The sequence below is a fragment of the Accipiter gentilis genome, chromosome 23 (assembly GCF_929443795.1).
Source record: "Accipiter gentilis chromosome 23, bAccGen1.1, whole genome shotgun sequence".
Classification (NCBI taxonomy): domain Eukaryota; kingdom Metazoa; phylum Chordata; class Aves; order Accipitriformes; family Accipitridae; genus Astur; species Astur gentilis.
In genome coordinates this window covers 22,753,293-22,780,333 of record NC_064902.1, presented here as the reverse complement: position 1 = coordinate 22,780,333, position 27,041 = coordinate 22,753,293, and the positions used below count along the sequence as shown (strand labels likewise).

General features: G+C 43.5%; 1 protein-coding gene across 1 annotated transcript; it reads right to left on the bottom strand.

The window, feature by feature from the left end:
- Positions 1 to 686: 686 nt before the first annotated feature.
- Positions 687 to 26,567, bottom strand: LRRN1 (leucine rich repeat neuronal 1). The gene is made up of 2 exons (XM_049827172.1): positions 26,480 to 26,567; positions 687 to 9,305 (listed from the first exon to the last, which is right to left on the bottom strand). The coding sequence occupies exon 2, from the start codon at positions 9,071 to 9,073 to the stop codon at positions 6,923 to 6,925; it is 2,151 nt and encodes a 716-aa protein (XP_049683129.1). The 5' UTR covers positions 9,074 to 9,305; positions 26,480 to 26,567; the 3' UTR covers positions 687 to 6,922.
- Between the last annotated feature and the right edge of the window lie 474 nt (positions 26,568 to 27,041).

Below are 27,041 nucleotides of genomic sequence, written 5' to 3'. Positions count from 1 at the left end.
GAGCACCAACCTCCCGGAGGGACGGCGTGCCGCAAACGAGGCCCTGGAGAGCTCTGCGGAGCAGCAAGGAGAACAAAATACTGAGCGGTTGACTCCTGAAGCGAACTGGAGCTCCCCAGCGTGGGGAGGGAGCGCTTGTCCTCTGGAAAACGTCAGCCCAGGACTGTGCTGGCACATGGATGCAGCAGGTACATCCAGGTTAGTGAAGGCCGTGGCGATGCCGTACCAAGGACATCGGTGGGCAGAACTGCCCCCGGCCCCACTCGACATCGTGGCGTGTGTGGAGAGCGATGCTGTGCAGCCTTCGCTGGTAGCAGCCTGGCTGCATCCAGCCCTACTCCCAGGGGACTGTCTGGCTGTATTAGTGTGCTCCTGATCAAATTCAGGGGAAATTGGGTAAGTCTTCTGTTTCGGTGATACGACGACAACAAAGGCAAAAGCTGAGGATGTTCGTGTTGCTCTGTTAGGAGCAAGATCTCTTTCCTCCCATGGCAGCGCTCAGAGTTGAGGCGCTGCTTTGCACGACTGCTTAATTTTAACCCGCTGTGATTTTTAGCAGTTCCCAGAGTATTTGGCATCTGGGCAGAGCACGGATCTCCAAGAGCCACCCCAACAAAAACTGCTGTACCTTTTGACAGAAATAGGTGACAACGTGTTTATTTTTTAGAAAAAGGGTAACATACATCCATAATTTGTTACTGGTTAAGGACTGTGACTTCCTGAGGTGCGTGCCATGGCAGCCTCAGTATGTAGCCACGTGAATGATGTGTCGCCATTTAAACTTCAAACGTGTGTGTTGGGTTTTTTCCTTCCTAGTCTCGCTGAAAGCATTCATTCCAGGCTGCAGCAGCTGGCTGTACATCTGTATTCCCTGGGTGTGCTTTGATTTGCAGCGAAAGACAAACATGTAATTGAGTATAGGATGTAGGATCCTTTTTTTTTATTATTATAGAGAACTCTTCAAATGGAGTATGAAGGATAAAAGGGTAATTTCATACCTGAAACCAAAAAAATTAGTCATGAACACTTTCTCTTGTTCATTTTTTAGAGCAATGGGTTTGTAAATGACCTACATTATTAGGTTGCACAGTCCTTAAACACACGGCAGTCTTTGGGGTTGTTCGCATTAAATGGTCTTGTTCAAAACTGAAAGTAGGCAATACTCCGGTGATCGATCTCCTTTGTTTCCCACCCCGCTCTTTTCTGATACATTAATTCCTGCTTGGAATCAAGTCCAGCAGAGTAGGCTGCAGTAGGAAAAGCTACTGTTTAAAAAACCTGCCAAGAACTTTTGCTCTAGTTGTGAGCAGAAACCTGGAACTGCAGTTTTTGAAGATGTAGACCTTCTTTAGATCACTGCAAATCAGTAACTCCACTGAGGATGACAGGATTTCAATCTCATCCCCCCACGCCCATAACTGATATCAAAATTATGGTTTGACGTGATTTTTGAAAAAAAATCCATGTTATAAAATTCCACAGAAAATGTTTCACAGCTGCTCAGAATTTAAGGAAAGTTAGTACTTCCAGACGCACTCGAGAAAATTCTCATTTACCTTATTTTGAACCTAACGTACCACTGAAGTTAATTAAATGTAAGCTCTTAAGTCATTTAGTTGCTTTTGAAAATTTTACTTAATGACCAATTCCAGTTTTCCAAAGTATTTATTTTCATGTATTTCAAAAACTGTTACGACGCTTTTATTATGATTCAGCATTCCTTTGGTCTACTTGACATAAATATACAATAGTACAAATTTTATGGTAAATCTCCTTTACCTTACTAAAAAGAAAAACTTAGTCTTTTGTTGCTTTCATACCAGTAGAAAACATAACAGAGGGTCATAATGTGCTCACGAATAAGGGCGGGTAGAGAACTGGAGCAGAGAGACATGGGAAGACATTTCGGGGGTTTGCTAAGTGGAAGCGAAAGTTCTGTGCATTAGCAGTAAATGGGGAGGCGGCAGGGCAGCGCCGAAACGCTGCCTGCTGGAATCGCATCCTTGATCTGACTCTTACTGACAGGCAACAGCAATTGAGGTCTCCAAGGGGAAACGGCTGAAAGAAAAACAGGGTAAGAATTAGGTGAAGGGGAGAAGGTTGGCGGAGAAAACAGGTAACTGCAAAGTTAAGTACAAATTAAAAGTCCTTTCGTGTAATCTCTTGAGATCTCATGATGACCAAGGCTGTAAAGGATTTGCCCTTGAATGGCAGAAGGGCACGGGGCAGGAGGAGACCAGGGAGAAGCTGGCTGCAGAGCAAACGTATGGGAGGGGGTGGATAAAAGTTCTCAAATGTAAAAAATAGCAATAGTTGGAAAGAGCAGAAGAGGAGAAGATTAAAAGGTTGACAGTTCAGCTGAAACACAAAACATTCTCTTCTGTATGACACTGCAAAGAAATGTTATCTAGGGGTTTTGGTAGTGGTAGTATCTTTTTTTTTTTTTGCAGGGACACAGTGCCGGTATTTTAACAAGGGCTGTGTGTAACAGCGTTTGATATCTCCAGCTCAGGCACTCTGGGTTTTCCTGAAGAAAGAAGTTCAATGGTAGCACATTCACCTTGCCCTTCGGCCTCGGGGTTTCCGTTGCTGTGGGCGCTGGGGCTGCAGCGGTTGTGCTGTCGGCACGGTGAGTGCGAGAAGGCAAATTTCAGTTGCAGCAGAATTTCATGGCATTCATTGCAGCGGTGGGTCGTGGCGCGGGATCACAGTGTAACGAACAGCTACTCCTCGTGTGTTGGGCGGATTGGGAAACGGCTCCTCTGGCACCCGTCCCATATGCCTGTGTGCTTCTCCACCACGAGTCGCCCGTGGTGCACGCGTCCATCGCGATGCTTTGCAGGATGGCGAGATGATTAGAAAGAGATGGAGATAGGCCCCAAGTGAATTGTCCTGTTCCCATAACGGGTGCATTGGCTGTGGTGGAGATGTTGCAGAAGTAGCCCCCAGCTGCTTATCCCACTTAATTTTGGGAATTTTATTGCGGTGGTTTGTCCTCCGTCTTGTTTTCAAGCTTGCCGGCACAAAGCAAAAGGAGTTGCCAGATTTGAACTCCAAAAGATGCTCATTTTATCACTTACACCCCAGCTTGTCAGTGGTAATAGGGCAAGTTTATGCACTTCTCGGTGGACCTCAAGATTAGCTGACCTCTTTCCAGTTTTAAGCCGTTTCTGAAACCGGTGGTCCAAACTGTTGGCAGCTAAATGAGAACATGCGCACGAGGCAGGGCTGGAGGGCAGATCGTAGCTCTATGAAAGTATCGGTGTATTTGTGCACTTTATTCCAAGACCACGTCCAGTATGAGTTGGTTCGTGGGTGAAAATATCCTCTCTCGGTCCAATAGCATATTATGATTTAGATGAGGAAATGAAAAGTGGATTTAGCTGGAATACTGCAAACCACACTCGAGTGAGCTATTTACTCTTCAGGGGACTGAAATATTTTATTATTGGGCAACCAAGTGGAAGTAACGCTGCAGAAGTTTAGTTGGGTATGAAATATCTGTTCTTACACAGCATTTCTAAACTGTTAGTCAAATGAAAGATAACAATGTTTTTTCCCATCCTGTTTTTAAAGTGGCCAGTCTCAGTCTCTGATTCTGAACAAACTGGGGGTGGTTTTTTATCTTCAGTGAATAGTGGATGCAAATACATTTTGAAGGCAATTAGGCAGAGTATTTTTATTTTTGCTCACAATAAACTGCAAGCACAAAATTGGTGGCACAAGGTTGAAGGTTATTCACTAAGATTACATGCCACAAGTGCTTAATCCCTTTACCCACTTTTTTTCTTTTATTACAAAATCTTAAATTTCCAGGGGATCTCCTCAGAATTCTAAGGGGTCAGATTACAAGGCTGAAAATACTTATGACTGGTGGCTGTGTGTGCAGAATATACTGCATTAATTAGGTGCTTCTTGCTGCTCAGCTGTTCCCGGGTAACCTGCATCTCTCTCTCCTGGAGTCCCAGCAGCATCAGCTGCCCTGAAATACTGCAGATCAGCACGTCCTGGAGAAGTGTACGGCTGTCACAAAGCCATTTTCTCCCGCTGTTCTTCAACAGCATTGCTCTAAAACGATAACAAATGACATAAACCTGCCAAATAGGTCTGCAGGGAACAAAAGGCCCGTTATTTCCCCAGTGGAAAGGAACATGTTAAACACGGCTTTCCTTCCCGTACCGCCCAGCTGCTGTTGGCGATTGCTGATCAAACGGCCGAGCGCTGCTTTGTCCTCCTCCGTGGCCACGTGTCCCTGCCACCTTCCTTTTTGCCAGTCACTGTGTTTCTGAAACTGCCCAGACCGCAGAAGATAGCCGGGCGAAAACAAATCCAGCCACACGGGCAGAGCGAAGTTCTCGGTGGGGTCTGTCTCCAGCAGCAGAGACCGGTGGGCTTTGCGTGATCTTCGTTACCGAGTATTCACGGGACAGCCGTACGAGTGCTGCAGGAAGCTGAGGAGATGGGGATGGAGAAGGGGGCTTGCTCTGCACCTTCTGACACCTGTTCAATTAGTTATTTTCTAAGGACAATTTTATGATGTCATACAAGATGGAAGCCATAATTTTGCTGTCAACCTTGTCCTCGGTGTCCTCTTCTCTGGAAAAAGTAGAGTGAATCTTCACTGCAAGAGAACTCAGTTTTAATTCACCATGCCTGCTATAATAATAGAGGCAGTTTTAAGGTTAGAATAGCATATAGACAGGATGATAATTATTGCTCTGAAGCTCTTCTGGAGAAGAAGGCAAGAAGAAATTTTCCATTAACATTAAAAACAAATACGGGAGAAGGTGACAAATAAATGCTTCCACCATGTTACTTCTCCATGATCAAAAGACATTTGCCTAATCCCAACGTCTAACTGTCACATGATTAAAAATGTATGAGATCTCAGGAACATATAAAAGATTGTATATAGCAGCATAAGTACTTGATTTAAATGCATAATTAATAGCTTCACTCAGCTTTATGTTGAAATGCAAGATCAACAAGGCATATATCCAAGAGACGTACTGAAGTTTTTGCACCAAAGCAGCTTATTAGTGAAACTATGTTGATAACTTTTTCACTTTTAGACAGTTGGCTGAAGAGGAAAAAGAAGTTTGAAGCTATCTGTAAATTTTGGGGGGGTCTTTGATATATTTGAGAAGCTAGTGAGTTAAAAAACTTCAAACAACCCCAAAACCCAGGCACATCCATTATTTTAACAATTAACTTTTACTTACCAAGAACGTATTTGGTATGTAAAAACATTTAAAAAGTTGCACGTTGATAGTGGTCATAAAGTGTAGAAAATTCTGTGCTTGCTGATTAGGCATCTAGTATAAGCGTAACCACGTACTTGACCAGAAACCCACCCCGCCTGTGACTTGTCTGCAGTCCCTGCGGAGAACTTCCATGGATTCAGAAAAGACAACGTACAAAGCTTCTGTAGGTTCAACTGTAAATTATGCATTTATATTATACCCAGTGCACACATAGAAACACCACTGCTTTCTGAGGTTTTGCACTTTTACCATATTAATTCAGTAAAATACTTAGAGTACCGGTTAATTTTAAGCCTGTAAAAAATACAGTTCAGTACTGGACCCAAACTTATTACTTTCTTGTTAGTTTTAGCTATCTTAATTTCTGCTTTTGAAAGAACATTAATCCAATTCACTTTATCTTTTTTAAAGTATATGCCAGGATTCAACTGTTTTATTTCAGTTTGGTAGCACTGAGTTGTTGTTTTGTGTCCTAACTGATCGTAATGACAGCTAAATGTCAGCTTCATTTATATCTTAGCTCAGAATATAAACAGAAAATTGTACAAAAAGGAAAATGTTTTGTTACATACTCTGTGAATTATTTTTGCTGTGTACCTTATGCCAAACAGTTTTGATTCTGCATGTGACTTACAGTCCAAAAGCCATACCAATACATTTTTCTGATTAAATTATTTTCAATATTTTGCATCTAGTGCAGAGAAAACACTGCTATTAAAATAAATGCATACACAAAAAAAATTTGGAACTTTGTTGAAACGTAATTCCATCAAGAAAAAACCCACAATATTTTTATACAACATTTTGGATATATTTTATGTCAAAACATGATCACCAGTCAAACTAGTGACATCTAAACCCAATACATTATTGTGACTTCTAAAATAAAAAAATCAGAACAAAACTAAATTTATTATAGCTCTGCCTTCATTAAACACCATGTGTTGGTGATTTAAACACAACAAAACTCTAGTATTCTTCAAAAGTGTCTACTAAATATAATAAAAAGAATAAGAGAACAATTAACATTTAGTCTGTTACATTAAAAAATTGGATGTACATATTTCTATTGCCTGTTAGCTTTACCTAAGCCTTTTCAACTACTACAAAAATAAAAAGAAAACAAGAAAACTCATTGTTCAAAGTCAAAAACATTCAAATCAGTTGATACAACATTACAGTACAGTCAACTAACATCATTCAAGGTCTCCTTTTCTCAGTGTACGAGTCCTTAGACCAGTGTTACAAACCTAGTTCAATGCAGTTTCAAAACCGTATGTTAGCTTTGCAAGATACTGTACTCTACTGATGGCTTCAGAAGAATGGGGTTGTGCTACTTGTGAATCACAGGGTAACCCCAGCCTCTCATTAATTTTATTCAGCACTGTAGTTAGAACAGCATTAAGTTTAGCACAAATAACTAAAAAAAGGAAGGGAAAAAAAAAAAAAAAAAGAATTGGAAGCTAGGTGAAGCTGCCATTTGTGTCAAACAATTGCGATACGCTATACTAAAAAATTCTGAAATATCCACCTGTCCTCACCGCTCTGCCACAAACTAGCAAAGTCAAAAATACAAAAGTCTTCAACTTCTCGTTTTTGCAGAATAAAGCAAAAAAGTCTTTGTGCTCCTTACTACCAGAAGCAAAATATCCTCTGAGTTACCACATGTAATAGCTTCTGGATGTGTCGACTTGGGTTGGCTTGGTCTCTGCAGAACCATCCTTGTCTTTTTCACTGTCACCTTCCCAGAGATTAATAAGTGGAGGGTAGAGCTCATTCAGTGGGATTGAAGAGGTCTTTTGCATATATTTTTTCAATGAGTGGTGGTAGTTTTTTCTCTTAAATCTTTTTGCAATATAAACAGAAATGGAGGCGAGGCTAATGACAGCAAACATGGATCCCATTACTGCTGCGAGGGCAGTGCTGGTTTCTTGGTCTGAAATATCTAGCGCAAAAGCTGCATTTTTTGTTGTAACGTTAACGCAAGACTTCTGAGTTTGCTGATGGATATTTGACACAGTTAGACACACTTCATAATCTGTCGATGGTTGTAAATGCGTGAGGTTATATTCGTGTACATCAACGGGGACCCTAGCAGTGTACGTAATGTGAGGGTTGTCAATCTTCATAGTGGCCGATGACCATTTTAAATTGGAAGTCATGACGTTGGAATTAACTTTCCAAGAAACTAAGATCGAATGCGATTCGGCTTGCTTAACGTAGATTTTCAGAACCTGGGTACCATCCAAAAGCGTTCCGTTCACCCGGATAGTAGCGACCCTTGTGTCAGCCCCCTCTATGTTTTGGGCAACACAGGTGTATCTCCCAGAGTCTTCAACCTGGATGTTAGAGATTTCCAAGGTGCCTTCACTACTCAGCTTGTATTTGTCAGAGAGACTTTCAACAGTTACTTTATTGCCGAGAGGAGTGACCCAGTAAATTTCTGGCTCGGGTTCTGCCATAGCCCGACAGTCTAAAAACACTGTCATGCCAATGTCCAAGTTTAAGTGATTTGGGAAGGTCTCATGAGAGATCATCGGAAGGCATTGTTCGCTTGAATCCTGTATTAACACTTCCTTCACCTGCTGTCCTCTGTATTCTGGAGGCATAGCGCAAAACATGGATAGAGGTTCCATGAAACGGATATTGGTTTTGTTTGAGTTGATCCAGTGAATGACACAGTCGCACCTGAGCGGGTTACTGTGGATACTGATCTCACGCAGGTTTGGAAGGGATTCCACCGTCTTTTGGTAGACTGCATTCAAGGCATTGTTGTTCAGCATCAAGCTCTCCAGGGCAGGAACGTTGCGAAACGCCAAACGGTGTATGTAAGACAGCTTTGGATTGTTGGTGGCTTCAAGCTTTGTAAGTTCAGGTAGGTTGTCCAGCGCGTACCTGTCAACCGAAACGAGTTCTCCCATATTATTGATTCCAAGCTCTTTCAATCTGAGCATGTTTTTAAAATCACCCTCCTGAATTTTATGAATCGGATTTTTGTTGAGATCCAGGAATTTTAAATTTGGAACTTTCTCAAGTGCAAGCTGAGGAACTTTTACCAATTTGTTGTCATAGAAGGAAAGACTTTCAAGACTATCCAAGCCTACCAAGGCATTGCCAGGAATGTCTGTGAGATACATACCTGCCAAAACTAGACTCCTTAAATTTGAGAGTGGTTTGAAATTCATATCTAGTATTCCAATCACTGGATTTTCTCCAATCATGAGAATCTCTAAGTTAGGAGTAGAATCAAACCAACGGCTGTCAATAACCTTTAATTTGTTGGAGTTGAGGTGTAATCTCAAAAGATTCTTCAGGCCGGAGAATGCATTTGCAGAAATGCTGCTGATCTGGTTGTGATTTATATATAGCTCCTGAAGATTGCAAAGGTCTTGCAAGCAGTAGTCGGTCATCTCCGTTATCTGGTTTTCCTCCAGGTGCAAAGTAGTAAGTTGAGTGAGATTTGAGAGCCCCACATCTTTGATACTTGTGAAGTTATTTTGTGAAAAATCCAATTCTGTTAAATTAAACAGCTGTTGGAGTTCATCTGTGGTCTTTGCAATGTTGTTGCTTTGTAACAGAAGGACTTGAGTGTCACTAGAAAGATTGCTGGGGATTTTTGTTAATCGAAGGTCATTGCAGTCAACTGTCGTGGCTTCCCTGTACGTCGACTGTGGTGTAAACCATGGCCTGATTTCACATACACAAAGCTGTGGACATTCGTTACTCTGCATGGAAGACTCGGTTAAAGAAGTCAGTAGCAATTCTAGCACCAACTGGCAAACAGTTAAAACAACTCTAACCTTCGCCATGCTGGTCAGCTATTGAGTTCAGCTCCCCAGCCCCTTAAAATAACAACAGATTGAGAGGGTGATTTGTTATCAGGCAGAAAATGTAAAGCTTAAAGTTTATGGTGAAAGGCTTGCACATCCAGAAGGTGAAAGGCGAATTTCTGAGTTTAGAGAAGACAAGAAATGGTCTGAGGACTCTCAGCTGCTCCTCTGCGTTCCACAATCTTCTGCAAATCAGTGTCTGAAGATGTCCCTGAAAACAGATTAGGGTATATGTCATGCTCATCTCATATGCAGTTCATACAGTATTTAATTTCTGCATCCTTTAAAGAAAAATATCTGAAAACAATCATTGCTTAACAGCCATATCTCTCGGGAAAATCCTGATCTGGTATAGTTAAGTTCTGTAGGGTTTGGAACCCTCTTCTACTTGGGATAGACATGAGAAAACTCTCTGATAGTTCCCAAGCGAGTGACTGTAACAATGTATGCAGTCATCTGAAAATAAAACTTTTGGGTACCTTTCAGTTTTACTCTGCAATATTTGTTTCAATGGCTCGAGAAATGCTAAAGATCGAGGATATGCTTCCAAGTGCAGCTAGGTCTCAGACGAGTGTTCACAATCCTGATGGGAGTCAGGGTGCCAGAGCTGTCCCCGAGGCTTGGATTTCAGGTGTGTGCAATTAAGGCTCAGGAAGATGTCGGTTTATAAGTTTCAAGCTAAACGCACACAAACTTTGCCAAAATTCATCTGAGTTAATCAAATCAGTTCCAGATAACAGCTTAGATTTAATCCAGCTAAGCACCAAACAATAACAGTAAATTTGATTAAATGAATGTACTGTCCTTATTTTAGCTGTTCGTGCTGCATTGTGCATCATATGTGAATTGTTTACCACAATTCCAAATTACTGTGTAAACCACACAATTTATATCTTTTTAGCCTGAAGTTATTCGTGGAAGAGTATGTTTAAAGTAACCGAACAGTGTCCAATGTACCTCGGAAAATCTGTTGTGTTGTGGGTCTTTAAACACACATTCAAGGAAAATCTAAGCCCTGAGTAAAATCTTTCTCATTCTCACTTTATTGAAGAAGTAAGCTCTGGGAAGCAGTTTGTTATCTGCAAACCTATCACTGCTGCTGTAAAAAGCATGGCTACAGTTTTGAGCGTTTCTGTATGTATATGTGTAGAAATGTGCAATTTGGGGCCTGTGCTGTTAAATACGACAGCTGCCTGTCTGTCAGTTCAGAAGCATGTTGCTTCGGTGATGGTGATGCTGCGTGCTTGTGGTGGTGATTCCACATGCCTAGCTATATTTTTCTTGGCTCGTTGTGCATATCGATATTGGCAGATAAAAGTACACCTTTACAGTATTTCACACTGAAGGTTAAACAGGTTAGTGCATGTGTTCAGCAAGCTTTGAATTAAATACAAAGCATATGCGAGCCAGGCACGTGACAAATCTGAATAAGGATTTAAAGAGCAGACCTCTTGAAATTTGAGGCGATGCTGTAAATCTCATGCTCTAATGCTTGCAGTTGAAACTTCTCAAACAACAGTTTTGTCTTTTTATGTAACTAAAATAATCAAGTTGTGCTATATCTGAGACAGAGTACCTAACAATGATAAAATGTAATAGCAGAAAGCAGGAAATAGCATCTTTTTCAATTAGAACGTAGTGAAGCCTCAACCTAGCCAAAGCCCATAAAAGATATTGCTATGTAAAATAATTGTCCTGGTTTCAGCTGGGGTAGAGTTAATTGTCTTCCTAGTAGCTGGTACAGTGCTATGTCTTGGGTTCACTATGAGAAGAATGTTGATTTCACGCTTATGTGTTCAGTTGTTGCTAAGTAGCGTTTATACCAAGTCAAGGATTTTTCAGGTTCTCCTGCCCAGCCAGCGAGAAGGCTGGAGGGGCACAAGAAGTTGGGAGGGGACACAGCCAGGGCACCTGACCCAAACTGGCCAAAGGGGTATTCCAGACCGTGTGACGTCATGCCCAGTATATAAACTGGGGGGAGCGGGGCTGGGCGCCGCTCAGGAAATAACTGGGCATCTGTCGGCATGTGGTGAGCAATTGGGTTGTGCATCACTTGTATATTCCAGCCCTTTTATTATTATTATTGTCATTTTATTATTGTTACTATTATCATTATTAGTTTCTTCCTTTCTGTTCTATTAAACTGTTCTTATCTCAACCCATGAGTTTTACTTCGTTTCCCGATTCTCTCCCCTATCCCACTGGGGGGGGAAGTGAGCGAGTGGCTGCGTGGTGCTTAATTGCTGACTGGGGTTAAACCACAACAATAATAAAACTAAATACAGCTTTTAAAAATAGTTTTAAAATAGTCATCTACATGACCAGACTAGGGCCTGTGGTGACAGGAATGCCATTTATACAATGCTTTTACTTCAAAATCCGATCAGCATATTAAATAATGAAATCACAGTATTTTATTTCAGATTATGATAAAATGCTCTAAGTAGAACACACCAAATTGCATTTTTATTTTGGCATGCTGTTACTTGTTCTGTGGTTCTGTTGGAGGAAGGGAAACAGGAATGTTGGCCAGAAAGCATTTGACCCTGTTGAGTTAGATTTTCTCTCTGGTAGCTGAGAAGACTCTGCTGGAGGGGGAGAAACCAGATGTAGTACAAACATTCCTTCTCAAATAACTTCGAACCGATGGAAGAATTGAACAAGACATTAACCATATTAAAAAAAAATAAATCCTAATGGCACCGTAATAGTAAGGAATATATTAACAAAGAGTGATGAGGAAGCTGGCATAAACTGAGTTATGCTGACTTTAATGGATGCTTCTCTCAATAACAATACATTTGTAGCTGTCCCGAAGTAGACGGTTCTGGGAATATTGATGACATCCGAAGTTTAATTGATTCAATTCCCGTTTTTTCGAATTACAGTATTTGCCAGTTAATAATGCAGGCAGTGGTTCCATCCAGTAACAATTTCAGACAGGTACCGGGGTGCTCTGAGCATCACCGGTGGGATGTTCCCTTGCGGAGGGAGATGTCCCGGCCCCGGCCGAGGCAGCACAGGGAAGCGGCACGACGGGGGGCAACAGCCTGCACCAAACCAGATGCCACTACAAGAGGCAGTACTGCACCAAACGGTCATGCCCTCGGAGTCCCTCCTGTAACTTTTTTCTAAGTAGATGAAGAGAAAGAAATCCATACCTTACAAAGCTGAGGGCCCCAATGATGGTTTAGTACTGATTTAGTTCTGATGTAGTCAGACGAATCATGTAATACTTTAAAAATGAAACTGCCCGAAAAAGACTTCAAAGCTTCTTTTAAAATATGTCGGAGCACATCTAGATTTTGAAAAAAATTGGAATTCGATCCTTCCTTTGTTGAATATTTATATCCTCTTACTTGCACATTACATTTATTGTTCATCCTTGGTAAGAAGGCATTTCTGGTTTTATTGAATAGAGTTCTGGGTTTATGATCATTGTAGACATATGATTTTACAAGTTACTAGTGACACTTTCTCTTCTCTTCTCTAGCTATTTTCTACTGCAAATAGATTTAATTTTCTTTAACTGGAAAATGTTCTTTAGCAATGACCTGCACATTACTGTCTCCAGTCTCCCCAGCCCAGGGCAGCTTGGATGAAGCTATAAATGAAAATCCAGTGTAATCAAAAAGTAAATTCTGATCGGCTCCACATGCCCCAGTCCATTTTAGTGCTGTGCTTATGTGAATGGCAGCCCAGAGGCCACAGCATGAGGGAAAAGCCAAGTCATGGACTTTTGCTTTAGCTGCTGCTTATGCTATAAAACCCCATCCGTCGCTCTGATAAAAACTAGAGGCAGCCATTATCGGTGAAGGAGTGCACTGGGGTTTTTTGTATCACTAAACGGCAATGGCTGCTTTTGTTCTGCCGTTTATATCTATATATGATACGCTTGACCATCTCGGCTCTCTGAGCGGTCACCGACAGCCGTCCCTTTGCCCCTGGATGTCTCAGCGTTCCAGTCATCGCGGTGGTGGCAGGGCTGGTCCCAGAAACCTCTGTGACATTTAGTGTCCAAAGGAATAAAATAACATGATGATTTTTGCTGGAAGACTGTTTTTGAAATCTTAAGACTCTTCTCAGGTTCTGAAGTCCTATCTGGAATTACAATCACATCTTTCCAAATAAAAACTGGACAAGATACGTATGTAGGGTTTTTTGCAGGGGGGGGAGGGTTTGTTTTGGGGTTGGTTTTTTTTGTGGATAAGCTGAAGGACAACCAGGTTTTGAAAAACAAAATCTGTGGCAGTATGCGGTGCCAAATAGCCACCAATGAGTAATCACCAAGCCCATATGGATAAACCGAGGGTGGCTCCTGGGAAAGTTCCCAAGTCTCGCTAGAATCAGTGAGATTGCATTGAGAAGAATTTGAGTGTTAGTGTATGCGCCTTTCCTGCTAGACATCTCAGCATTTTGCCCAGCGAGATCCTTTTTGTAATAAGTTATTTTTTTTTACTATAAAACTAATACAGTATGTCCCTGGTAGCCGAGTGCTGTCCAAGTGTGAGACAAGTCAGGGGATCAGTTCAGAAGATTTTGGCTTTTGAAGGCCAGGGAATGTTTCTTAAAGAAACACTGGTTCCAGAACAGGAGCAGAGCAGTGGCTCTGGGCTTTTTGGATTAAGGGAGAATATCAGTCCTCAAAACCTCCCCTAGGACTAAGTCATATCACAAAATCTTTTTTTTTTTTTTTTTTTTTTTTATTTTCTGAAAATGGTATTTAATATGGGTCATGTGATTGATGGCACTTCTTTTAATTCTGTGTTAAGAACTTCTTTTTAAAATACTGGGTGGGGAAACTTCCTCTGAACAGTAAGTAGGTATTATACCTTCTTTCAGGAGATACTGAGCTTGTAAAGGATAGCTTTTAGCATTCTCTGCCCTCCCTCTCATTTATTAAATTCCTATTTCCTAGTGTACCAAACCACTACAACAGTCATAACAGCTGTTAACTTGATATCAACAGAAATAATGGTTAATTTTATGGGAGAGGTATGGAGGGAGTTATTTTACTAGGGGCTAAATAAATGCATTTTCCATAGCACTTCTCAGTACCCAGTGCATTAAGAAACCACATTTCTGTCAGCAAGCAAACCCACAGCGGCTCTCTGGGATGTTGGCTTGTTCATGTTTCCTGTGGGCAGAAAATGGGAGCATCCTTCCTGCGTCTCCCATCCTGGAAATGCAGAGGAGAGGTTTGTGTAAGGCTTCCCCTTGTGGCTAGGTTGTGCAAACTGTTTAATGTTGAGAATGTGTTTGGCCCAAGAAATCATAATGGTGGGTATTTGGTTATGGAGCAGAAGATCCTTCATTTCACCTTTCCTGTGGGGTGGAAGGAGGTGCGCGCTGGCAGCCGTAGCCTTGCTGATGGCTGTGAAGCGTTTGTCTGGTTCAGGTGATCCGAAGAAAAAGTACATTTAAGTCCACAATGCGGTCCGAGGAGAATATGAAGGGACAATCGCGAAATGAACTGTTCATTAAAAGTGTTCATAGTTAACTTGCCAACTAGAAAAAAATCGATATTAAACATTTTTTCTTGGTAATAAGAAGACAAAGTGTTGTCACTTCCTTGACAACTGTATTAATGGTCACTATTAAAAATTGCTGAAAAAAGAAACAATGTAGTTCGCACATGGATATTTGGATGTCAGTTTTGGAACAGTGATACTACCACAGAGAGTCTGCTCTCTCCACAGTTAAGTGGTTTGTTCTTGCAAAATTTCTTTCATATTGCAAGTAGCATCAGCACAGATTTTGGTTGGCAGCCATATGTACTAAATGTGCCTAGGTAAAAGTTTGAGGGATCAGATACATGAAGAAAATTACCTCGGGCTAAGACAAGCAATTTATTCTGCACTTGCTGTGAGCCAGAAGCACACACTGATCCACAGTACCTACCCATCTCTCCACAGAAACATTTTCATATATTGAGCCTAAGTAATGTAGCTAGTCTTTCGGAAAATTGTCTGTTGTGCTAATGTTCTGCTAATGACTCGTGCAGCTTTCTTGTTTCCCCATCATCATCGTTTGTGAAACTACTGCCACACAAACACCCTCTGTCATCAGTCAGGTCGGGAAAACTTGTCCTGGGCTGCTGCATCCTGGATTCAGGTGGGTCATTAGGAAAACGCACGTTAGGCAGCGCGGCACCCGTGCCCCGGGATCTGGCGCGTGCTGCGGTGACCGAGTCTTAGTGCCGAGGCGCAGGAACTGGTGAAGGTTCAGCTAGAACACAGCGATCGTGAAAACTGAATTCAGGCTGAGATCAGTCCGAAGGGTTACTCCAGAGTCAGGGAAGGGAAGAGCCTGTTTAGACAGGGGACACTCCAAGAGGTTGGCTTGGCTGGTCTGGTGGAGATCCAGCCTGCAGCGCTGCTTCCGCGGGAAGCGATGCTGGAGACCAACTGGCCCGTAACGAGCTCAAGGTTGAGTTCATTACGGTCAGGCGAAGACAGTTGGACAAGTTTAAGGAAAGGGAGGTAAAAAGTGACTTGCCTGGCTTTGAGCTTCAGGAGGGCCTTTGCAGTTCTGTATCCACCCTTTTTCTACAGAGAAAACCTGAGCTCTCGGTGCCATACTGCAGGTGAACGATAACCTTTGAGAGCGCTTTAGGGGAAAGAGAGGCGTTGACGTACTGCCACGCATTGAATATGTACGTGCAGCCACTAAATCGCACAAGTAAGCACAACACAAAACCTGGTCTAAAATGCTGCATTATTAAAATCGGGGCTTGCTCCAGTCAAGAGCATCAGTGACCTTGTACAGCCTAGAGAAAGAGGCTGGACTTGGTCTTTGAGTTTAATAACCAGGGTATTTACAGCTAACCTACGGAATGCAGTCCTTTCCCAGGAATCAAATTTACAAGTGCAATCCTGTCTGTTTAGAAAAATACTGAGGAATCATGCCTGATAGCAAGCCTTTTATACTGAGGTTTTTTAAGTCTCCAATGTCATCAGGAAATAAGCTATTTACAAGCCTGAATTGTGTAAAATACAGAAAAGTCAAGCTGAAAATAATGTGAGTCAGTTGAAAGAGCATACCAAAATCTGAAAATGGGAGCTTGTTATTAAAAGCAAAGACAAAAACAAGGACCTATACAACATGTAATAATGGCAAAAAGCTTCAAAACACATCCTCAGGGATTTATAATATTTAAGGTTTGGGGGTTTTTTCCCTGCAAATAATGCCTACTTTTTCTTCTTGTCTGTACACACATTCCATCAAAATAAAGTCAGTGTTTAATTTTAGGGAAAGCGCTGGTGAGAAGGCGATTTGCTGTATTTCAAGACAACCTTAGCATGCTTTATCTGTGTTCTTTTGAAAAATACTAGTCTTATCTCCACAGAAGAAATGCAAAGAGCATCCTATTCATAATGCCTGCACTGCAGAAAGAGCATATTAAATCTTTGAAATTTGTAATTTATTGGGGTTTATTCTTAAGACTTGCATCTGATACAATGTTTTTCATTAAAATACTGAAGTAAATTTGCAGGAGAAAAATTATTTTCATTCATACGCTGATCTCAAGTACAAGGGGGTAGATAGCATGCAGAGTACAGCTACTGTATATTGATGACCCATCAAATCAACCATGGAATTGCAACCCAGCTTCTGTCATCGGTTTGAAAATCTCTTGCAAATTACCATTAACAAGTGATATTAGAAACATCAGGAATAATAAGTGCTTTCCAAACAGTGGGTTGTCAAATTATATAGTCTGTTTGTTTTTTCTTTAGGAAAGAAAAAACTCATAAAACCATTTAAAAGCCTTGAAAACCTGAAAGGCAAGACAAATTTGTACAGTAGTAACATTCTTACATTAGAAACCCAACTTAATATCTACTTTCTTACTACGTTTACTTTCATAAAATAGATTAATCTTGGGACGATATGGGCGGTTCTTTTATTGCCCGTGACTCTAGTTTTCATGTCCTGCTACACAGAGTCTGCCCCTGTTCAGTGCGAAGGCAGTAGTAAAGCTTTTATTCCATTCAATGGAGAAGAATCATGTCTGCGGTCATCCTCATTCCATGGAATTACCAGATAAAATTATTTGACTAGATCAGCTTTCCTAACAGCCAGCCAAATAACTTCCACTGCTAGGTTAAAAGCCAGTTTCATGAGACCCCTTCCTTGCAGCTCTTCCCTTCTCCACTGAAATTCAGGACAACTACCTGCAGTTGATGGAGGACAAACCGCTGGGGAAATTGCTTCATTTCCACCTGTACACGCTGTAATGCATTCATAGCCTTCTGTATATTTTAAATGCGAGGAGAATTTAAACCTAAATGGTTTTAGCTTATACAGTGTCTAAATTTTACGGAGCATAACTAATTTTGGAAGACCTGTTCCAACTATTTTTTGCATTTAGTGTATCTGCTGGCTGAAGAATGAGAGAGGACCAAGACTACAGCAATACTGCTTTGTCTTCTAATCATATTTAAAGGATAGAAATGGAATTCAGTCTTGGCACGCTTGGGATCTCAGAACCACATGGAAGGATCTGAACATTTTTTTACCATGGGGGCACCTACCTCATGAGTATTTCATACTAGAACAGCTTGGGTAATCTCTGCTTCTTACTGTCTATCAAGATCAGTACAGTTCAAATAAAAATTCAAAGAAAGAGAAATAGCTCTAAAAGAGGAACAAGGGTATTAGGAGATTGGGTTGGATTTTGGAGCAGAATTTCCTTTTTGGTTTTTGACTGCGCTGAGAGCCAAGGCAGCTTGGTTAGTGGAAGTGAAGTGTTAATAATAATGAAAAAGGAGCACACGAGAAACATTTTTAGCCACGAGAAATATGGATGCCAGAACTCCACAGGATTTTCACGAAGCAACAGAAAATCCTCTTCCTCTCTTTTTGCTGACTGGCTTTCTGGCAGTGTGATTATTTTGCTTCCTACACAGTTCTAGATCAAACTCCAGTTTTATGAGTCATTCAGGATCCCCCACAGTTGGGAAAGACCCCGGCGTGGAAGTAGTTGTTACTACCATAAAGAATGCCAAGAAAGCCTGTGCTAGAAATGGTAGCCAATAAATAAAAACTGAAATGAGTCAGCATCTCAGTATGTATTTATAAAATCAATATAATAGTCCTGGCTATAAGAAATGCATAAGACTTGTTATTAAAAAATTGTATGCACACGTGTGCATATGTATATGTAATAAGCCAGCCATCTATAGTTTCAATTGTTTTATCTTCAAGCAAGAAGAGAGAGAGTTCTTCTTCTGGTCCTTGTTACACTCTGCTTTGATAATTCCATTTCCTGTGGCTGTAGTGTGTTTAATTTTCAATTATTAGTGATTAAGTATTAAACTGTATTTTACTGTTAGCCTACATCTATGCAGTTTATACATGTAGCATGCTTCCACAGACTTCAGCCATTAAAATAAAATAGACTTTTATTGATTTTTTTTTCCTAGCAGTTATATGCTTGCAAGATCAAATTCTCGTGCTTTTGAGCTATATTTACATATAAATGTTAATAAAACCATATATTGACTTGACTGATATGGAGACACCTTAGTGTTCACTCAAGACTGTGAACATACCAATAACAAAATAAATGGATTTATCATGGGAGGTGCTGAGATCTAATATAAAGGCTGTTAGCACCAGGACAAAGACTTGGAACTCAACCAAGTCGAGATGTGATAGAGGTAATTCCATTAAGTGGCCACAGATTTGGTTTCGGTACTACTCGGAACTAAGGCTTTACTCTGATCTAAGAAAAAAGTTATTTTCCCTCCAGTTAGCTAGCTGTATTACATGACTCTCCTCTCCCCCTTTTCACAAGGCTTTCCGCACTTTTGAATGGGCTTCTATGTGAAGTGCTTTCTTTTTTCTGAAGAGCTCCTTCTTCCATTCACAACCGATAACCCAACGTACCATTACACTGTAATGAGAAAATACATGCTTTATGGAGTATATGTTTTCCATCATTATTTCATCCCAAATAAGTAGTATCGCTTGGAACGTAGAGCAGGTCATCTGCCATGTCATCAGGAAAGGAAGGCTCATTCAGCTGAGAATGGCGAAAATGTTAACAGCCTATATTTAGCTATTTTCCTTTATCTCAAGGATCACCTACATTTTGAGACTAACTTTGTTTCAGGCAGAAAACAGATCATAATCTTGCTTTGAGAAGTTCATTAGATGAAGAGAGAGAGAGAGAGAGAGAAAATAAGGCATATTTAATGTATTTGTATGTTTAAGAATAGACCTATAAATTGTTCCTTTAGTTGTAATCCTCAGTCTTGTCATGGCAAAGTCAGCAGTTTTTCCACAGATGGGTTTATTTCATAAGTGCTTGGAAAATATAGAGGTACTAAAATTGCTGCCTTTTGCAGAAAACATAGGAGGAGTTACTTGTCTCAAAATTTTAAGTTACTGATGCTTTATAGATAAAGTCTTTACCCAATTAAGGTGATTCATTCAGGCCCGGTAATGTTTAATTTGTATATACTAGACTTGTTTCTCTTCAAGGGGGCAGAAAGATAAAGGAAAACATTTGTCAATGAATTTATAAAGAACGCTTACTCTGGTTTTACTTGGTGCCTTATACTATGATGAAACCATTTAAAGACCTGTTTTCAAGCAGCTATTTAAAAACTTTTCTTTTTGCAATTGGTTCACTTAACTGGTTGTTCATCTATGGGTAAAATAAGTTATTTTTGCAATGCATTTACAAGTCGCTGCAATGCCTGTTGTGAGTGGTGGATCTCCGTAACTATCAATATTTACTCCATTTCTGTTAAGAGTGATGGATCATTTGTAATTTATAAATTTAGCAAGGCCAATCAGTAGCTCATCTGCATCCTCGTAATTATATGCAGCACATTAGTGAGGTATGCATTTACTAGGTATTTTTGGACTTGCTTAATCAAATAAATCGCATGATGCGTGAAATAACAGAAAACGTAGGATTCATTATATCAATGGTAAACATTTTCAAATTACAAAAAGGCAATCCAAGCTTTGATTGATATTTTATAAAAACCACAAAATCCTATTCTACCAAGTTTTGGACAAGCTCAATAATTCTCTCCGAGTAACTTCCATGTGTTTCTTAGAAGTTACTTAGTCTGATTCTTCACCATGTTGCTGACCAACCCCTGAAAACTGCAGAAAACCTGGGCTTGCTCCAAGTGGACCAAGTCTTTCGGACCATACGCAAACACGGGAGCCGAGCTGGCACTGGGGTGCACGTCCTGGAAGCGGAGCTTCCCTGTGCAGGGCTCGTCGTGCTGCTGCAGTTGGGGGTTAGCGAGGAGTTCAGCGTGAATCCAGTTTTTACATAAAGACAGACTCCAAAGATTGCATTTTGCTTGATGACTCAAGTTACGTTGACTATACAAAAGTAGTTATAAATCAAATAAAATGAGGCGTTGAGGAGTATATGATATATCAGACTCCAGTACGGAGGAGAAACCCAGGGAACGTCTCCCACGAACTGAAACAGCCCTTAGTCTTCTCCAAACCATTAATAGTATCTTTACAACCCGACTCTGATAAAATAAGGACTAGCGACCTCCGGTGAAATACTCCAGTGAAAGGGACAAAGACAGCAGTTACAGAGATGGAGATCTGGCTTAACTGCACTGTCAGCGGTGGAGTTTCTCCAGTTTTGAAAGGTACTTACTGAACACAGGGGAATCTGGGTTTGGTCTCAGCTGTAGCCTTATAACGGCTTTGGTACTGCGTAGATGAAACCAGAGCTTGGTATTTCTGGAAGGCAGCATTCAAGACATGCACAAGGAACGTCAAATGGAGATACCAGACAAAAGTCTCGTCTCTCCCAGTGCCAGCTATACCATTTTTGAGCCCTGCGCTTGACTTTCAGACCTCCTGCCTGTCTACCAAAGCAACTCTTTCGAGATGAAGCAAGTGATTCCCGGCTGACAATGCTGCTCTCGGGAGTAGAACGTGCCCGGCCAGGTCTGAGGACCCTTTGGGACCTCCCGGCCGGTGGTCCCCAGGGAAACGGGGCCGGCACCGTCCAGCCGGAGCTCAGGCTGCCAGCGGGACGGGGCGGTGACGGCTCCCACCCGCAGCGGTGGAGAAACAAGCTGGTGGGTAGCTCCTGCTCTAGCCCTGCTCCTGGAGCATCGCGGCATGAAAGGCGTCACCCACCCCGACGCCTGCCTGGAGTTTTGCCCCCTTCCCACACGAGAATTGGGAGGGAGCAGCCGCACGGGTCCCCGCGGAGGCGAGCGCTGCCGCCCCGGCGTTCGCCAATGCCGGAGGAACCGGCGAGAGGCAAACCCTGCCAAATACCTTGAGGGGGGGCTCGGCTTCCAAAAGCGGTTGGGACTCTGCTCTAATCAAAGCTGACAGATGCACCAATTGCTGGAATTGCCAGTTTGTTAAATTAAATACCTGGGAATGAGATGCTGACAATCTCGCGAATTTCTAAATAAAACCCGTAAGTAATCCTTGCTTCCAGTGTTCAACGGACCGCTTCGGTTTGTGAAGCGGCCGGGGAAAATACTGTCCTGTGTTGCCACAGAGGACTAAAGGGCAGCACCTTGGGAGAGAGAATTATGCAGCAAGACCACTGTACCCAATAAAATAAGGGAAAGAGCTGTTTCTCTATGGCACTTTTATAACTTCTGTGCATTCTCAATACAGCATCCTGTTAAATATATCAAGACCGTTACTTACAATTGCTTTGCCCTGTCGCTCTTTAAGTTAAAAAGAGCAGAAAAAAAGCAATAGGTATCTACTCCATCTCAAATACTTGATCTTTAGAAACTGTGCTCTGGGTAAAAACTAGGTCCCGTTCTTTTGATAATTCAGCCAGCTGGAAAGTCAAGAAGATGCTGGCTTGTATCACCAAATTAAGATCTTGCGAATTAGCAGGTGAAGTTATGACAACATTTTGCGGTAGAATTTAAGAGCAAGAGACTAATTCTCTTCCCACTGATGCCAAAGACTTCTGCTGTCTTCAACAGGAGGAGAATTAGGCCAATACAAAATAGGCCAATCCAGTATTTTCCTTCAGTGCCGTATGTAGAAAAGTGAAAGACAACATCTAAATAACAAAACAAAATCCGAATGAAGTCGCAGGGCTTTAAGCGGCAATGAGTAAGAGGATGTGGTTTAGAAGAACTTCAGTCTGGGTACCTCTTAAACCTGCATGGAGGCACCTGACCTTATGCAGTCCATTAGTGGAGGACTTTAATTACTCAGCTACAGGAAAAGAATGGGACTGGAAAAATCATTTACTAACTCAAGCACATCCCTCAGTAGACTGTTTCTTATCAAGTAGTCCTTTGATTTCTCTTTGCAGATTTAAGCACTGCGAATCTTAGAGAAACACCATTATTTACTAGTTTTATGACATACCAGCAAAATCAGTTTCTAAGCCAGCTCTGTGATTTTCTTTACTTTCGCCCATCTTTCTTCCCATAGCGGGTACATGTTAATTGTAGAGACAAAACGGAGCATGGGAATATTTTTCGGTGTGCTTTCTTGGATTTCCGCAGAGGCTCTGACGGAGCAGGCATGGTGGGGGGCTGGCACCTTCCCGCCCCCGCTCCCCCAGGAACCCAACAGGCATTGCCAACCCGCGTAACGCAACCGGGAGAAAAACTGTTTCAACTCAAAAGTTCTGGTTTGCGTAGACCTCGCTGTGCTGCAAGTTATTTTTAAGAAAGATGTGGTTTGTGTTTGCCATAGCGTTTAAGGGCCTGATCCTGCTAATTACTTAACTGCTCTTGACTGGAGCCTGGAATTTGCGATTCCTGGGAGCATCGTGCATCTCCCGTGATGGCATTCCAACTGGGAGAAGATGCAAAAATCGGCTGTCGTGAGGCTGAAATGCAGGTTCCCTGTCAATGAGCATTATATAAACATAGGAGGGGAAATGGATTTATGTGCTTCCAAAAAACTTTACATAGGTTTTCTTCAGTCCTGTGTCTACAAAATGTCTGCCAGGAAAAAATCTGGAGCTTGGCAGGATGAAGCCTCACACGTGTATTGTTCGTGTAACTATGGTAACCTACAAATGCCACCAGTGTTTCCATTTCATACACAAATGAGGGGACAGCTGTGGAGACCACATGTCTGCCAATGGAATAATATATGTGAACTAGGATGGCTTGGTCAGAAAATTACAACTCATTTATATTAATCAGGGCTTCAAAGAACAGTCACCTCCGTAGTTACAAAGTGTGCAGTAAAAGAAAACGGTCTCTATTTCTGAAAAGGTTTGGCTCTTCAGTAAACATTCTCAGCATCTTGCTACTTTGCTGGTTGAAAAAAAAAAAAAATGCTGTTAACAACCACTACTCTCCTATAAACGTACTTAACTTCTTTTCTTTGGTTTTGTCTTTTTCTGATGCCTGATCCTAGACTGAGCCCGACACAAAGCCCGACCTGGGATCAGGCATGCTCCAAGGCGTTTGCCTGGGGAAGCAGCAGTTCCAAAAGAGGCAGAAATAATGTGGCATAGAGCTCTAATCCAGCTGCCAAAGTGAAGGAACCTTTTTTTTTTTTTTCCCACTCATCAATATCAGAAACAGAAATAAAAGCTTCAAAACAATCCATACAAGAAATAATAAAAAAAACAAACCAAAAACAAAACCCGAAAATTATTGTTTAAATGAACTTGGAGTTTATATCATCCCTAACAACAACAACAAAAATCCATAGACGCAATAATGGAAATAAATTACCTTTTCAGTAAATATTAAACTATGCAAGCTGCAGTACCAGTAATACTTGACTGGGGTTATGATTCATCCAAGGTGCTTTAAGTGTCCCTACAAAAAAAAATAATCAAGAGCTGCTAGCTGGCGCCTGCCTTGGCAGCAGCAGCCTGCTGACAGACGGATGCAGCAGGAATACAGCAGGCCGATTAGCAAAAGTTTTCCCTGGCTTCTGCAGTGCCACGATACTGTATCGAAGTAAAACAAAAGGCTGCAGCATTCCCTCCGCGTGGGCTGCCTCCTCCGCCACCGCGCCGCGCATCCTGGCGGCAATCGGTATTTCTTCAAATACCGAGGGGTACTCGCTGTTTGTTTACGATACGACGATGAAAGCTTTTAACTAGTGCTTATTTAAGCGATCGCATTTTCTCCGCGAGTCGGAATCAGATGCACGTATGACTGGTTTTAAACCAGGGCTTCCCAGCCTCCAGGCTGGATCCGTGCCTACACAGTTGTCTGAGCCCTGGTAAATCAGACTGAACAGAAGTTTCTTTTTGCAGCATAAGTCTGGATGCGCTTAGCATTATTCCTGTCCATAAAAAAAGGTCTTTTGACGGTTAACATTGAAAAGTTTTTATCCTTTTATAGTCTCTGCGACTTGATACAAAAACGTATTTCCTTCAATGATCAGTAGTAGTATTCACGTCTGTTCTAGGTAAATGGAAAACACGTTATAGTCATCACAGTAACTGCTCCACTGAAGTCCAGAATACCTACTAGGATACGTCATTTTACAGGGACTCAATAAAATTTTATTCGGATAACTTTCCAACTGTCGAGACAAAAGTTAAAACCTCAGCTCTCGGAAAGCCGGGGTGTCACTCTCGGGGCCGTGGTACGACAGGCTGCCACAGCGCGGTGGGACGGGGGGCTGTGGGGGCACCGCCGGTTTGCGGGGGCCGAGGGGGTGTGCCAGCGCCCCCAGTCCCGTCGGACATCCCAAATCCTGCACTCCGAGCCACTTTGTCATCTGGGCAGCTTCGTGCACTGGTTTTTTTCCCTCTCTCTCTCTCTGCCTTTTAAATTAATTTAAATTCCACCTTGCCAGACTTCTGGACATACTCTGGTAGGACCCTTCAGGCAACGGTCGGGACCGATGCAGTAGGTGACTTTGGTCATTTGGAGCGTGTGTGAGATCGCGTCGCGTACTGCTAAAATCTTCCCCGTAAGAGGTTTGGAGTCGCGTTCGGCATTTTATAGGGATCCTGTAAGTCTGCAAGGAAGAGGCTGCAGAGCTCACAAACTAGTTTTTTATTGAGGAGATTCGTTACCCGGGAACTACCGCGCAGCTCCGGGACAAACCCAGGAGCATCCTGCGCCTCATCTCTCGCCTTTGGACAACGTTATTTTCCACTTCGAGCTGGATTCTGTGACTTTGCCTTCCCATCGCCTTAGCGGGAAAACCCGCACCGAACCCAACCCTAAATAACTCGGGGAAAGACGGAAAACCCCAGGCCAACATCTGGGGGGTTTCTCCCGGTGAGGCAGAGCCCGCCGCACCCCGCGCTCTCTCCGTGTCTCTCCGAGGGGCTGGCGGGGGTGGAGATGGGGGGCGACCCCCCCCCCCCCCCGGCCCTCAATAGCCCCTTTACAGCCCCCAACAAAGGGGAGGCCAGCCCGGCCGCCCCTCCGCCTGCCCCGCGGATCATTTTCGGCAACCGACTTCCCCCCAAACCCCCCCCCAAAACCCCAAACCTCCCGGTGCCGAGGGGAGCCGGCCGCCCTGCCCGCCCCACGCCGCCTTCCCGAGGGCCGAGGCCGGCGGGTTCGCCCAGGTGCGAAGCGGTCGCTCCGCCAGCATCGCCCCCCCGCCCCCCGCCGCCGACAATGAATTTGGCCCCGGGAGGAAGGTGGCGGGGCCGCCGGGACCGGGCAGCCCCCCGCTCACACTGCGCCTTTATGCCATTTTTCTGAAGGGCTATTGTTACCCTAGAAGACTCCTTGTCTTTTCAAATTCCTCCGCCTGAATGGATGAGGCAAGACATCTGCCAGGATACACTCCCCATTTGCATGCAAATGGGAGGTCGGGGACGCTGGCAGCCCTGCCGCACAGCCGGCCCCGGCTCCGCTACACCCCCCCGGTACCCGACCCACACCCCCCCCCCGGGGCCCCAGGTACGAGGTCCGGGAAAACGGGCCAGGCGGTCTTGCAAAAAAAAAAAAACAAAAAAAACAAAAAAAAACAAAACAAAAAAAACCCACCAAAACACACACACACCCCCCCAAACAAAATAAAAAAAAAAAAAAGGAAAACACACACACAAAAAAAAAAAGAAAACACACACTATAAAAAAAAAAAAAAAGCGGCGATTAACAGCAAAACTAACCCGGGGGAAGCGGAGCGCCCGGCGGGGAGGAGGGCGAGGCTGCAGCCCCCGCTGCTCCGCCGAAACACCGCATTTCCCCCCCCCTTTCCCATCGCCCCCAGGCGTTAAAATCGGTCCCCGGCGCCGGGGGCGGCACGAAATCGCCGATCGCACGGGGAGAGCGTGTTGCCCGCTGGAACTTTGCCGGCCGGGACCCGGGGCGAGGCGGGGGGAGCGGCCGGTACCGCAAACTTTCCACCCGCGCGGCCCCGTTCGGGCCGGACCGGACCCCCCCCCGGGGATCCCCCGCCCGTGTCCCGCCTCCCGCATTCCCGTCTCCCTCCCGGTAAGGACGCACTTACCGGCCACCGGGGATGGCTGCCCGCCCACCCGCGGTTCTCCCCCGGGGCTGCGCGGCGGGCGGAACATCCGCGGCTTCCCACCGCGCGCAGGACTGCGGGAGCGGAGGCGGCTCCTTAAGACGGGGGTCCGGAATTCCGGAAGAATCCTGAAATTCCTGCCTTCCGAGGAAAGGCGGAGCGGCGGGGGGGGATGCGGTGCCGCTGACCCGCCGCCCGCTCTGAGCCGCCGCCGCCGGCGCGCACCTGGGTAAGGCGCCGGCGGTCAGCTGACGGGCTGCGCTCCCATTGGCCGCCCCGGCACCATCTGCGCGAGGGGGGCGGGGCGCGGGAGGGCGGGGCGGGGGCGGGGTACCCCGCCCCCGCCCCGCCCTCCCGCGCCCCGCCCCGCCGAGGGTGGTGGGGTTGTAGCCCCGGGTTGCTCCGTCTTTAGGTTTCAGAGTTAACAGCTCCCGGAAAAAAAAAAAAAAAAAAAAAAAAAAAAAAGATTGACTCGCGTCCTCCCGCTCTTGGAAGTTGTTTATGCGCTCCGGAAAGGTTGTGGCATCGCTGATACTGCGGGCCG